At 38.1% G+C, this 14,757-nt stretch overlaps 1 protein-coding gene across 9 annotated transcripts in view; it reads left to right on the top strand.

Moving 5' to 3' along the window:
* The window catches only part of ADAMTSL3 (ADAMTS like 3), a 179,987-nt gene extending 167,703 nt beyond the window's left edge, over nucleotides 1-12,284 (top strand). For 8 of the 9 annotated variants that reach the window (XM_032700359.1, XM_032700363.1, XM_032700365.1 and 5 more), the window contains 7 exons: nucleotides 1,565-1,684; nucleotides 2,499-2,711; nucleotides 5,105-5,288; nucleotides 7,724-7,928; nucleotides 8,900-9,009; nucleotides 9,609-9,823; nucleotides 10,353-12,284. In XM_032700359.1, coding sequence (XP_032556250.1) covers nucleotides 1,565-1,684; nucleotides 2,499-2,711; nucleotides 5,105-5,288; nucleotides 7,724-7,928; nucleotides 8,900-9,009; nucleotides 9,609-9,823; nucleotides 10,353-10,462 — 1,157 coding nt within the window. In that variant the 3' untranslated portion in view covers nucleotides 10,463-12,284. Of the gene's footprint in view, nucleotides 1-1,564; nucleotides 1,685-2,498; nucleotides 2,712-5,104; nucleotides 5,289-7,723; nucleotides 7,929-8,899; nucleotides 9,010-9,608; nucleotides 9,824-10,352 lie in introns of those variants that run through there. The other variant, XM_032700367.1, reaches the window with a different exon arrangement.
* The last annotated feature ends 2,473 nt before the right edge of the window (nucleotides 12,285-14,757 follow it).

The raw sequence follows: 14,757 nt of genomic DNA, 5'->3' as shown, positions 1-14,757 counted from the left end.
TGGAAATAAAAAATCTGAACATGAACTGCTGACTCTCAGAATAGAAAATGTAAAGAAAAACTCCATATATAATACCCTATTGTAAGTAGATTAATAATGTAATACTGTATAATAAAGTCTTGCCTTGCAAATCAGTAAATGGATCATTTGGCTCTAGAGATGAGCTTTCTCACTATTTTGCTGTACAAAGAGCAGCACAGCTCCCCATGGCCAATCCTGCTACAAAGCTCTTTTTCTTGGGCACACACAGAGGGCAGGTTGGACATGTTTGGGTCTGTTGGCCGAGGAGGATGTTCCAGGGGCATAATATGAGTCTCTGTGTGAGGATGAGTGTAGGCTGAAGCTGCCTTCCTGGTTTCAGTTTTCCTGGAGTACATGAAAACTTGGGATGTTCCAGAGAGGATTATTATTACAACGACGTGACTGGAAGATTGCTCACAGGAGTCTGAACTTTGTTTCTATTCCTGGTCACGTGACATTAGTTTAAATAAATCTGGAGCAGGTAGGAGAGGGCCAAATTCTGCAAGTTTTTGGCTGTGCAGGACTGCGGTGAAATGGGAGGACTTCTGCTGTCAGGATTTGCAGATTGCACCGGCTCAGTGTTGTCTAAAACAACATCACTTCGGTTTTTGGTCTTGGCTACAGCATTTACTACCTGACCAAGGGCAGTCCAGCAGTAGCACAAAGTCTGTGCAGCCTTTCCAATAAAAGTTCCTAAGGCCTGACATGGCAACCAGTTTTTTGCCTGTCGGACTGGCATCACTCTGGTTTTGTGAACACTCGTTTTGTCCCAGTGTTTACAGACAAGCAGGAGGCTTCATACAGACATTACACACTGAGGAAAAGGGTTTAACCCGTGTAAAATAACCCACAGAAGTTAGAATGTAGCAGAAGATTTAAACTCTTCTGGAGGAAGAGTCATGGATATTATGTACATTCATTAAAAGAGAAGTGTTGTCTAAGTGGTAAGAACTGTGTGTTACTGACAGATTGCCCACATTTTTGGCAGTTATTCTGCCCACATATGAGAGAAAGGAGGAGTTGCTATAGTGATAGGCATTTGGTTCTGCATACGTTATGCTATCTGTGTGCATAATGAGATTTTAAAAGATTTTCTTCTTTTTTTCTGTTGTAGCACTTTGTCTGAATTCCATCTAATAGAACAGAGGAACTACCCTGAGAGAATTCCTCTGAGAGAATTATTTTTCTTATAATTTCTGTATGTTAGTGGCTTGTAATCAAACAATAAATAACATTGGCATGAAAACCAGGAAATGCATCCTGTAAATCTTGTTTTTACACTAAGTGTTACAGGCCTATTTTTCTGATAAATTCAATAAATTTGATTAATGTAGAAACTTGCATAAACAAGTAATTTCTATGTTTCCCTGCTTACATATCTGAAGTTTATTTGCTATATGGACATAAATGAAGTTGATCCTAAAGAATTGCAAAGTGCTACTATCCTGCTTCATAACTAGCATGCTGGATATTTTGATAATTTTTTTTTTTAGCATCCTGATTTAATTCTTGGTAAGGAGAGATCTTATGCATTGTGTTACAGAACAAAGATTTACAGAGAGTAGCACTCAATTATCAAAGGGAAGCAGAAGAAGGCGTATCATAATGGCATCTGGAATTGGTACAAATGTCACTGTGGTACCTGGAGATCCACTAAGAATAGGTGTGTTGTCTTTTCTACTTTGTCATTTATATTATTTATTTATTTATCTCATAAGTTGGAGGGGGCCCCATGGAAAAAGTGAGTGTAATTCCCAAGAATCCAGGTTTGGTGACCACCTAGATTTCCTAGCTCTGCCTCAGCTTTCTGTTATCATGGAGGAAGCCTTAGAGTAAGACACACGGTAATTTTTTTATTCAGCTTTCCAAAAAATATTTTACAAGGGTGACCTTTTAGACATCTTGAGGTGACTCATTGTGACACTAAAGCTGCATAATTACTCTTTGAGCTTCACTTGAAAAAAATGGGAGAGGATTCAGCTGGGCTCTAGAAATGTTTGGGGTTTTTTTCCCCCTGTCTAAATGAAGACCTCCGTTTGCATTCCTGCTTGTGCCCATGGAATAAAAATGCAGCAATTTCATTCAATGTGTTTATGATTCCTTTCACCAAACAGATAAAAACTCTTTAATTACAGACTTATTTGCATATTGTAGAGTCTGAGATTAAATCTTTGCTCTATTTAAATAATTGCTCCCCCCATCCACTTTATTTGTATACAAGTTAAGTTTATAAGAACCTACTGAAAGGGAAAATATAAAGAAGTGTGGTAAGTGTTACCACAGACCTGATATCCCTCCAGGAGCAGTCAGGATTTTGGGCCATAGTTTGGACTTCAGTGAATTTATGCATATGCTTTTTTTGTAATTAGAATGGTAACGTCTTTTATGAAGAATCACACAGTCATACATCCTTGTTCACAGTGTGAACTAGAAAAAGTGTGTCTAGAAAAACCTGCTAAAATCCTGTTGATTTTTAGGTTGCCCGGTGCTGCCCAGCTACAGACACACAGTCCACTGGCTTTTTGGAGATAGTCCAGTTGAGGAAGTAAAGACCTTGGAATACCGAACCCTGGTTGGGGGTCGTATCCTAGAGGTGAACACCAACTCTGGTCAATTTGCTGGACAATTCCAATGTTGGACTTCAGCTAGTGCAAAACTAATGTCAGTTTGGGTAAATGTCAAGAAGGAAGGTTTGTTGAAAATTATATGACAAATTCTTGAATTTTAAAATATATTCTTTCACTCTGTAGAGACTGTCCTGAAAACTAACCTGCTTTTGTGCATTGAAAGTAATTCACAAATACATGTTTAACTTCACATATGTGGATAGTCCCATTTAGTCAATAGACAATGCCTGTACTCAGAGTTGGATATGGGAATTAATGTGTATCCAAATATCACGTGGGGGTTGTGATTTCTTACTTGTGTATCTGAGAAGCTGAGAGAATGGGTTTTTCTGCTTAAACATTTTTAAGTCAGGCAGGCATTTCTCCTTCAACAAATGATACAAATTGCTGCTGTGATAGCCCACCAAACTGAAACAAAACTGACTTTGAGGTTATCTTTGGAAATACCTTCATTATGATCAAAATAATTTTAATATAATTGCCATAATCCAGCATCATTACAATCAATATGGTAGTGATCTTACTGCAGTCACCCTTAAACACATCAGCGTACCGGGGCACACTGCACACTCACTGATTTCCATGTTAAGTTTTCAAGAATATCTTGTAATGTTCTCCAGTGTAATGCACTTGCATAAAACCACATTAGTAGGTTATAAAATGTACAACTGAGGATTATAGATGAAGTTGAGAAGAATCTTATGTATGCACCAGCAAGACAATTGTCTGTATCTGCAAACATGTTATAAAGCTTTAAACATTTAAAATACTTTAGAAATTAATTACATTGTCTTTTTAAAAGCCCAGTTATAGTTAGGAACTTAGATCCTCCTAAGAGTCTGGCAGCAAAGCATCAAGCTCCCTTTGACATTAAAAAAAAAATAAAATTCTGACCAGTCAATTCCCAGGGAATGCAAATCAGATTTAAAAACAAGTGTCTGTTGAAATTCAAAGGTTCTGTATGTGTTTTTTCTCTTAACCTATGAAGATGGTTTGGCTTATGGTGCAAAGGACTCAGGCAGTAGGATCAGATCCCCTACATTGTGTATGAGGGCATTCTCAGTGACTGTTTCACGGGTGAGGATGGTTCTGGTATGTCTGGGGTTAGAGAGTCAGTTACATTTGCAGAGTAATTTCACTTAAACATATCTATGATCAAAAAATTTATTTTAAAAATAAAAATTAAGTAAAAGTATTAATGAACTGAGTCAGAAAATATTCTAGTAGAATTTATCAAAAAATAAGTCCAGTCCTCCTTGATCCTAATCTAGAGCTCACTACAGTTAGAATTTCTGAACAGGTCTAGCCAGGTCCTGAACTCTTCACCTGCCTTAGTGTTGTCCAATCCCCTTTCCCAGCCAGGTTGCTCAGTATTTTGAGGTGATTCCATTTTGTAGTTGTGAGCTTTAACTCTGATTGACACTTACGTATGTGTTTCATCATGACAGTACCAATGCATTTGTGAGACTGCATAATCTCCTTTGGTGGTTTTTGCACAGTAGGCATATTGAGGGCACTTCTGAGCAGTATCATCCTAGTTAAACAAACAATACAGTCTCTCCATCATAGCTGCAGTCAGTAAATTTAACTATTTCTACTTTGAAAAAGGCCCTTCTGTATTATTTTAAGAAACCCAGAAGTAATAAGGAAACATTGAAAAACAATAAGTTAAAGAATTCATTATGTGCTGGAAGAGTGAGCCTGTGGACACAGCTGGTAGCTATCAATTATTCTTGGTTATTATAGAAAAACCTGACTCCTTCTGTGATCACATAAAGATCTGTCAATATTGCATAGTACTTCATCTTTTACCAAGTGTCAAAAAAAAATTTTGGAGGAAGGGGTAAGTGTGGAATTGTGACTAAATATAAAGGTAGTAATTGTCAGAAGTGATCGGTTTTTAATATAAAACGCTCTTTAAAACAAATTCCTTTTTTCATCTTGCCAGATGCCTCAGTAGCAAATTACTTTTGCATTAAGTACTTCTCTGTAGTTTAGTACAGGATTTTCTTAAATCCTGAAATTATGTGAGGTGTCTGGAGTAAGATGAGTTCTCTTCAGAATAAACTTATTGTAGAACAGCAGGAAATCTAGAGAGCCTGATTTATAGTTTCCTCTTTTTAATGCTCATTTTATAAAAATGTTATGAAAGTTTTAAAAGAAGCTCCTCAGTTCCTACTGTGAGCTGGGTTCTGCCCTTCATATGCACATATGCTGATCCCATTTGCTTTTTAGAGAGCTTCATGCTCATAGGTAAGGGCTGAACTTGAGGGGAAGCTGAGTAGGACTAAATTCTACTTTGGCTCACGATCCCTTTTCATAATGCTGAAATATTTGCTTGTCTACAGAGGATGCAGTATCTGTCCAGCCTACAGTGTGCTGCCAAATTAATCAAAATGTGACACAGTTACAAGGTACAGTGCCTCTCTCACACTGCTTCCAATTGCATTTCTTAGATTATGCATGGGAATATGCTGAGTGGAGTCCTTGCTCTGCGAGCTGTGGGCATTCAGGAACCCGCTCCAGAGGGCTACAGTGCATGAATGCAGAGAAACAGAAAGTAAACGAATCCCAGTGCAGAGAGCTGCAAAAGCCAGTGATTATTCACCAGTCCTGCAACACAGAGGACTGCCCTGCCAGGTAACCTCCTTTGTACTCTATTTCCATGTGCTCTATGTGTATTAAAATGCACTCACAACCTCCTGAAACTGTGTTTTTCTGTGAAATTTCTGTGTTCATGCTCCAAGTCTGAAGTTTGGGGTTTATTTCATGAACCCTGAAGCATGAGAGATGTGGATCCACTAGCAAGAAGGGAAACATTTGATTCAGCTGAATAAGATCAGAGTGGGTCTTCATGCTGCTGCAGCAAGTCTTGCTGCTGTCACACCTCAAAAGCTAAGCTGGAGATCTTTCTGAGACACTGTGATGTGTTACTTCTGTGGAATCTGTGCCACCCTACGGAGAGAAAACTCTTGGTGTTTAGAGCAGCCAGGATACCTTGTGTTCACCTGCTCTCAGTTGTGCCAGCAGAGCTCTGAGTAGGATGTTTGCTGTGGAATGCTTCATTTCTCTCTAATACCCATCAGTACAGTGCTCCTTGCATGCCCTTCCCTGCCAGTTTTCTCACCAGATCAGCTGGGGTACCTTGTGATCATGGGGCTGAAAATATTTATATCGCAGACAAGTACACCTCAGCAACCAACGGCCAAAACCTTACCTCGAGACTACTTGAGTTGCACTGAGCATTCTGGCCCAACAAGATGTTGCTCTAGGTCATTAGCAGGAAACCCTACAGGAGTCCTCAAAACAAGTGCTTTCTGTTGCTTTAAGGAATTGACCATCACTGTCAGCAAAGTAAAAATCCGTGAGGGATGCACACACTTTGGAGTTGTCCCTCACTGAAAATTGTTGGGAGGGAAGTGTTAAAACCTTAACTGACATTGTGGGAGTGAATCTTGCCAGTATGTTCTAACTCTGTTCTAAATAGAGAAAACATAGCAACAGATTTATATCAGAAGAAATTTGTTTATATTTCGTTATTAGCAGCCAAAAAACAGATCATCTTAAATAGTGAGACTGAACTCCAGCCAGCCCGTAGAAAGCAAACATTTTGCCAGTGGAAAGATACTGAAATGGAACCAATAGTTTGAAACACAGATTAAGTTACAGGTTTCCCTCTCAAACTCCAGCCTTTTGGAGCAGATGGCAGGAGGATACAACAGGACCTGGTGCTCCCCTGAGCAAGGTCATGCCTTTCAGTGAATTGCAGGGTGTGACTTAATCACTGGACCCAGGGTATTCACAACAAAAACAATTCAGTTGTTTCATGTGGCTAAACAGAATGGGCACTGAATCGTCTTTTAAAATACTTTGATTTTTTCTGCTTTTATTTTGGCTTATGTATTCACCAGTGGAAGGGAATTGTGTGTATAGTAACATAATTAGCTCTGCCTTGAGTTACACATGTATGCTAACATAGACATTGCTTCTCTTTTATGAAGCATTCCATGCTTTCTATACAGGAGCATCCCAGATACCTGAAAAGTACAGAAAATAACCATGTGTCTGGTGCCTATAACTTCTCCTCTCCCTGTGATTACTGGCCTGGGAGGGAAGTGCAAAATGTCCAGACTTCCCTTCCCATTTCCACACTTACTGATTTCTGCACAACCTTCTCATCCCAAGGCAGCTCTTTAGAAAGTACCCATAGAATTATTAAGACTTTAAACATACAGTCAGTGCCATGGGCCCTTTTTATTCAGTGTTTTTCATGTGTTTAATGACTTCTTTCTGTCACAGCAGAGAAGTACAGTTAAGCAAATATAAGGGTTTGAGTGTGTAATTAACTTGTGCTTTGCTGTGCATGTGCTGCACCAAATGTTTGCAAAAATACTTGCACTTTAAAAGAGAGAGAAATGCAAGGGTGCAGCCTGTAAAAGATTAATCTTCCTTGAAGGGTATAGGCTGCTTGACTGTAAGAAAATTAAGTAATTGCTGAAGAGAACAGAACATTTTTCCTGTTATCACAGTTGTGCTACACATAAAGTCCCATTCTGTATTTCTAGCCTAGATCTATGAAAAGATTAAGTAAATACATTGTATTACCACCTTCTGCCTACCCAGTATTGTTCCTAGCTGCCAAGACAGACTAAATCTTTGCAACTTCTGATCAATAAGTAACAAGTTCTGCTTGAGCCATCATCTAGGGAGATCTCCATGCAATAAATTTGGATGAGTCATGACACTTGTCACCTTAGTAGTAAATAAATTGGTACCATTCATTTTATAAGTTATGGAAAAGTACACTGTCCTTCCTTCTGAAATGTCACATCCAGCGGGGTCTGTAGGGCTTACCTAGCATGGTAACAGGCAGTGTAATTTCTGTTAGTATATATGCTAAGTCATCAGTTAACCACATTTATAAGATCTTGCTTAACTGAATAAGCTGATTCTAAGTGTTCTCACATCCAAAACTTGCAATGACAGATTCTTTTGATTTTTTATTTGCCAGCAATTGCTGTGAGCTACCAGCAAGTTTGCACTAATTGCTATAAATTTGTCTGTGCCTCCTGTAGGTGGGTGGCTGGTCCGTGGTCTGAGTGCTCTGCATCTTGTGGCAATGGATTCCGCCATCGACAACTGACGTGTCAACAGCTAAAAGCCAACGGCAGCGTGCTGGCATTGCTGCCAGGAGCTTGTACACACAGGGATCGGCCTGTGGGACGGAAACCCTGCACGGGCCACTCGTGTTCAGTGGGGCCAATACAGACAAAGGGACAGGTAACTTACAGCACCTGTCTTGAAACTCCATATATTATAAAGGTGTGTCAGTGTCATAACGCCGTCGGCTGAACATCCGTCCTCTTGCACAAGGGAGGAGCTCTGTGGCAGTAGCTGTAATTACCTTTCAGAACCAGTCAATTAGAAATCCTGGTTTGGGTTTTTTGTTTGTTTGGGGGTTTTGGTTTTTGGTTGGTTGGTTGGTTTTTTTGGTTTTGTGTATGTGTGGTTTGGTTTGTTTTTTTTTTTTCATTTTGTGATATCTGAGCAACTTTTATTTGTTGAAGACTTGACCCAAAACCAGAGTATCAGCTTCAGTATATTTTACAAGCTAAGCCATTATGATATATTTCATTTTCCAAGCTAGTATATTGCTTTTATTGCAGTCTTATAAGAACACAGTTTGCATAGCTGTACTTGTGAAGTCCCTGAAAAAGACGTATAAATGTGCTTCAACAGCAGTTGCCACAATATTTAGTGCATAGAACATTTTTCCTGTATTTTCTGTTTCTTCCTTTATGCAGTAAATTTGTGTTCATATTGATACAATTTTTATAATTATTAACATTAAATGGCAATACTATTTACTATTTGATGTGAAAAGTTATGACTTAGAATTACTGATGCCACATTCCCGATACAGGTTTCAGCAAAGCAAGTTTGTGATTGTCAGAGGTACAAAAAGAATGTTGTAGCAGTAGGGTTATGACCTCATGAGAGCAGACAATGGATTTAGCTTTAGAAATAAGCAGGAAAGTCAGTGTCCTGGTGAAATTCTACGCAGAGAATCCAAAACATCTAGGCTTTATCTGAACTGAGGTGTGATAGGGCTGAAGAAGGAGAAACACGGAGCAAGAATTATGGCTGGGCTGTGTAGCTGTAGTTGGGTAGCTACCTAGAAGGGTAATTCTGTTGTTATTAATTGGGTTGTTTCTTTTTCTCTCCCCTCACCCTTTTCTCTCCATTTTCAGTGTTCTGGTCGCTGTGTAGGTCGCCCTGTAGGTTTACAGCATCGTCATTTTATATGTCAACTTCGTAATGGATCTTTGGTGCCAAACTCTTTTTGTGATGAAAGAAAGAGGTAAACAGTTTGACAGAGTTACAAGTTAGATTCTTTAGATGATCAAATTAAAAGTACAGGATTGTCAGTGCAGTATAAATATGCAAATTCTTTCATACCAAGTACAAGGAAGGGAGGTAGTAACAGTTATCCCTTTGTAGATACTGGATGAATTCAGGAACCCCTGAGTGCAGAGGTTATGCACTAAGAACTTGGAGCATCCAGTATGCAGTTTTCAGGGTCAGTTAAGTTTCCCTAAAGGTAAAACACTTTTTCTATTCCAGGATTGAGAAACTGATTTAAAGAAACAGGGCCTTATCCTTTGTTCCCTTATGAGTGAGAAGGCGTGATGAATGGGCACAAAATGAAATCCAGGGAATTCAACTTAAATATAAGAAAAAACTGGAACAGGTACCCAGAAAAGTTGTGGAGCCTCTATTCTTGGAGATATTCAAAACACAGAGATGATCTTGAGCATCCTGGTCTAGTAGGCTGTGCTATGAGCAGGAGGTGTGGGCTAATCAGTTCCAGTCACCCCTTCCAGCATCGGGTATATCATTCTGTGAATAAGGGTTTAGCAAAAAAGCAAAGATTTAACTGCCACTTTTTTCCCTCCACAGGCCTCCTGTCAGAAGAAACTGTTCTTCAGAGGCATGTGATGTCTATTGGAGGACAGGCCCTTGGAGGCCTTGCAGTGTGGACTGTGGGAGAGGATTTCAGTCAAGACGAGTGTACTGCGTACACAGACAGAGTAATAAACCTGTGGCTGATCAGCATTGTGGATGGAGGAAGAGACCAGTGACCTGGCAACACTGCAATGTCACATCCTGTGGCAGTATGTAAATGTTTATTTAAATATGAGCATAGTAATAGTTTGTAGCAGTTATATTAGAAAGTGACTCACAGTCGTACACTAATGATTCTGCAAGCATTTGATTGTACATCAAAGGTAAAACTATCCTCTCCAAGGAGCACTTCATAATCCTGGGGTTACTTTTCTCTAAGTAGGCCAGTTTGATATTAAAGCCTCAAAAGCACTTTTAGAAACAGGATATTTAGGAAGTTGTTTTTTTGCAAACTTCCCTACATGACTGTGCCAGTTGTGACTCACAGGTCTCTGAGCAAGCTGTTAATTCCTCCAAGATGGGTTTAGTGTTCTGAAGCAGACAATAAGTAAATGAATGCAGTGAGATCACACCTCTTGTGACCTTGTTTAGCTTTGAATTCACTGTTGCCAGGAATGCACAGTGAAATAATTACAAAGCTACTAGGAATCCATCAGTTGTTTACAAGTACAGTGACAAGTTCTGCTGTTTCTCTTTTGTTCATTATAAAGCCTTGTAATATCTAAATATATTTTTCAGAAGGCGAATGCAAGGATACAACTCACTACTGTACATTTGTAAAGCAACTAAAGTTGTGCTTGATAGACACCTACAAACAAAGATGTTGTCAATCATGTCAAGAAATGTAAGTCCTCTATGGCAAGTTCATGATGCTGCAGTGAAGAGATGAGAAGAGAGGTCCATTAATCTAACATGCTCGAAGTATATACTTGTAAAAGAGACATTAGTTGTAACAATTAAATGGAAACGTGGGACTAATGAAAAAAACAGTATTACAGATTGATGTGCTGGACGGGATATTTTTTCTGGGAACTTTTATTATTCACTCTTTGCAATGGAACTTTTAATGTTTTAAACATTTTCGTTTCTGGATTAGCAAGATAATATCATGGCATCTGTAAAATTTTACAGGCCATCACATTATAATTTTATCAGGGGGAAAAAAGCATTACCTAAAAACACCAGATAGGGCTTACTGTCCTTAACTTAAGAAAAAATGTCGCAAAAATACTTTGAGAAATTTTGCAGCAACTATTGACCCCTAGGTTTTCAATTTTTTTATTATATTTAACACAATTTTTAAATTTATAGAAGCTGTGGCTTGTAGTTGTAAAATTTTTGGCAGCAACCTCATTTTCATAAACAGCTTGAGCTGAAGGGTTGATCTCACAGGATACATTTTACTGATATTAGCTGTGAGAAGGATGCACAGAAGTACATTCAGTTTTTCATGCTTGTACTTATGTGTATGCAATAAAAGACACTATAGATGCTAGTACAATTTTCAAAGCTGTTTTGAATAAATGAGGTGTCATTTTTTATTGTTTCTATTGTAATTCCAGTCTCTGAAGTACAATTTAAGTTCTGGCACGATTACACTTCAGTACTGATAATAAATTAGACAGAAGACTTCCTTGTCAGAGCTCTGAAGGAAACTGTGATCACTGTTCTCTTGCACATCAAGTCAAATGGGGAGCCAATAACTGGCCAAACACGGCTGTCAGATTTCCTGTCTTGAGTAATCATTTTATTTTTCTCCATTAATGGGGAAAAATATCCAAGGAGGAATTACTAATTATGAAGATAAACAAGTGAAAGAAGTCTATTTTGAGCAGTTTTCCATCAAGATGACTTTTCATCATGACCATTGACCATCTGAGTCTTTTGCAAGTTGATAAATTCTTATTATGATATTCCTGGCTAAATTATTTTCCATATTGCAGATTGTCTGATTTGGGCTGTAAGCAGAGGGAACCCCACAGGAGACAGAAAGTAATGTTTTTTTTCTTTTGTAGTTTCCAAACTACTGCTCATATTGGAGGCCTGAGTGCTTGCATTGACTTGGCTCTTGTGTTACACCACTGAGCTGTTCCAAGCTGGTGAGCGGGTGTGCTGTTAGAGCAGTTCCTACACAGCATTCCTGCACAGGGTTTGCATCACTGAAAATTAGGTTAGCACTACTGTATAGAAAATGTTTAAGGTGGACTGTTGAGTCCAGGGCTGACTGCAAGGAGAGGATATTCCTGATCATTACCTTTAAAATCAGCAATGGGTCTTGATTGTTTAAGCCGTTTTTTTAAATTAAAATAAAACATTTGTAAGATACTTTTGTAGATATTTATTGTCTGATTTAAAAGTGCAATATTTTGTTTTGTACAGTGTTTAATAAAGATTTTTGGACGTATATTTTTTCTTATTATCAAAATTTCTTATTCATGTTTTCCCTTTATATTTAAAGTTTTCAAATGTTAACACATAGCATTTTTTGTTGCGTTAACTCTGATTAAGTATGCATGCTATACAGAAGCAGTGCTGTAAATGTTTCTTATTGCAGTTGGCATGACATTCCTCTGTAGATTATTTTATTGCTTCTCCAGTAACTGAAGATTTTAGCTTTCTTGAACGTAGTTTTGATATTTCCGAAATAAAGTATAGTTTGATTATTCAACACTGTGGTTACCCAGAGATTGTTTATTACTATTATTTTCATGGTAGCCATGCTTTCATTCTTTGTTATTTTATCAACTTACTATGTCCATAATTCTGGGATTTTTTCAGAGCCTCAGTTTGTATTTTTAACAGCTTATCAGACAGATTCTCGGCTTCACTACAGTCTGGTTTGCACTACTATTAAGAGATAACATAGATGTAACCTGAGTGAAAAAGAAGGAAGAGAATTTGCCAAAATTCAAACAAGTCAGCTCTGATTCACTGAAATCTAGAATCAGGATTCTGTAAAAGGTGGAATAAAGTTACATTTCTCTGCTGGGCCTTCACCAAGCAGGGTTCATTTAGATCCTACAGAACAGCTCCATGTTTTATATTTAGTGAGTGGTGAGAATAGCTACATGAAAAAGTTGTTTCAGAATATCCAATATAGGTAATAGTCGTTAGAAAGAAGAGTCTCATAAACAGTATGAACAATAAAAGCCTTAAAAAAATTTTATTAAATAGAAAATAAATGTCTAGCAGTGGATGGTGGTGTTCCATACTTATCCTAGATGGTAATATCAGCAAAGGTGCACAGGTCTGTTTAATTTTCCTTTGGTTCAGCAGTGCATTCCCTTTTTGCAGTCTTGAAAACGAAGTCAAGATTCTGTGCAGCCTGCTGCTGTATGGCAGAGTGCATGGAAAGCTCTTCTAGAATAGCAACTGAATCCATGAATAACTTAGCTTTTACATCTTGGTTTAGCATGACATCATAAAATGTTTTTTAACAGCTGTTATTTTGGAAAAATATTAGTTTTCCAGCCTGCTCTTCATTTGATCTGCATTGCAATAATATGTTGCTTATGAAAAAGTTGATGTCAAGTATTGAATACTGTCTGAAGGTTTATAGTATCATTTGATGCTTTTTCTGGAAGCACCATCAATATGTTGTGGCTCTTTCAACTGTAAAGTAATAATGACTTCTCTCTTTCGCTATTAAACTTAGGAGAAACCATTAAGGACAAAATGAAAGGCAATATGCCCCTCCACCCTAAAAGCCTTTAAACACATCTGCAGAGGAACTCTTAAATGTGTCTGAATATGCCCTCCACTTCCTCTCAGAATTTTTGTACCGTGCTGGTAGGTGGCAGCAAATTACTTTCTGTAACTTAGGGGAGGGAAGTGACTTCAGAACTGAAAAAACAGCTGTGTAAATTAAAAAAAGCATCTGGGCTCACTCACAGACTCAGAGGAAGAGCCACTTGGATCAGAACATGCAGGCACACGTAACTTCATGGATTCAGGTTGCATTTCTCCCTCCCTAGAAAAGAGAGCTGGAAGGCATTAGGAGCTTCTGTAAACTGCTCAAGAGGTACCAAGGTTGTGTGTAGGATATGGACCTGAGTAGATGTAACTGTGCAAAGGTTTGACTTTGTTGTTTCCTCAGCTGTGGCCAGACAGAGATTGACTAAAAGGAGTGTTCGTAAGTTTTTCTTCTGTGGTAAAGGCAGATGACAACGAGCTGGACTTTGTCCTACTTTTAGGATCTCACAGATTTACATTGTCCTTGTTCATTCACAATCTGAGGGACGTGAATAATCTTCAGAGAGAAAAGTATAACAATTGCTGTTTCATTAACAGAATAAGTCATATTACAAAACACAGTATGAAAAAAGAATTGTCTGAAAGTGACTGATGCTCTAATGATGTCTGGATCTCTCTCATGCAATGCTTTTGTGCACAGCTGATATGTTCAGTTCAGCTTTCTTGCTTTCATATGACCAAGTTCCTGCTTTAAAAATGTTTCTATCGTTGCTCTTAGCCCTTTTATGACTGATTTTGTTTATGAAGTACAGGCACATAATTCTGCAGAACTTCGTTCTACACCAATAGGTGTAAGATATGCAATACTGAGAAAAAAAATCATACTGGAGTACTGTGATAGAGCACGATAATACAGTTAATCATAGAACAATTAATTCGTTCATTTAGATTCCCCCAAATCAGCTAAGGATATATAGAGAAAATATTGAATATCTCATACAGAAGCATAGTCATATAAAATGTCTGTAAAAAATTTGGTTTCAGCATATTTGGAACAAGCAATTCTTTGAAGAGCAGACAGACTGAAGCCAGGCTGTCTACACATTTTTGCATCTTGGCTGATATTTCTTTTTTTAACTGAGTTTACACTATTTTCTGTTATTTCTACTTACACCTGTACAGTTTTCTGCCATTTTTTCCTTCAGACTGCCTCTGCAGTGAACTCTGGCAGTGATAACCGGCTGTTTAGCTTTAAAAATCAGAGAGCAGGATCAAAGTACAGCAGATGTTAACCTTTTGAGCCTGATTCTCTCTGCTTCCCCACCATCTACATTAGAAACTCAAAAAAAAAAAAAAAATCTATGCAATCTCATTGTGAAATTTGATTGAATTTGTACACTGGGTTTAAAAATTACTTAACTGCTGAGGACACATGCACTGAGGGTTTCAG

This window comes from Chiroxiphia lanceolata, chromosome 12, assembly GCF_009829145.1.
Source record: "Chiroxiphia lanceolata isolate bChiLan1 chromosome 12, bChiLan1.pri, whole genome shotgun sequence".
Classification (NCBI taxonomy): Eukaryota; Metazoa; Chordata; class Aves; order Passeriformes; family Pipridae; genus Chiroxiphia; species Chiroxiphia lanceolata.
This window is presented reverse-complemented; position numbering and strand designations above follow the sequence as displayed.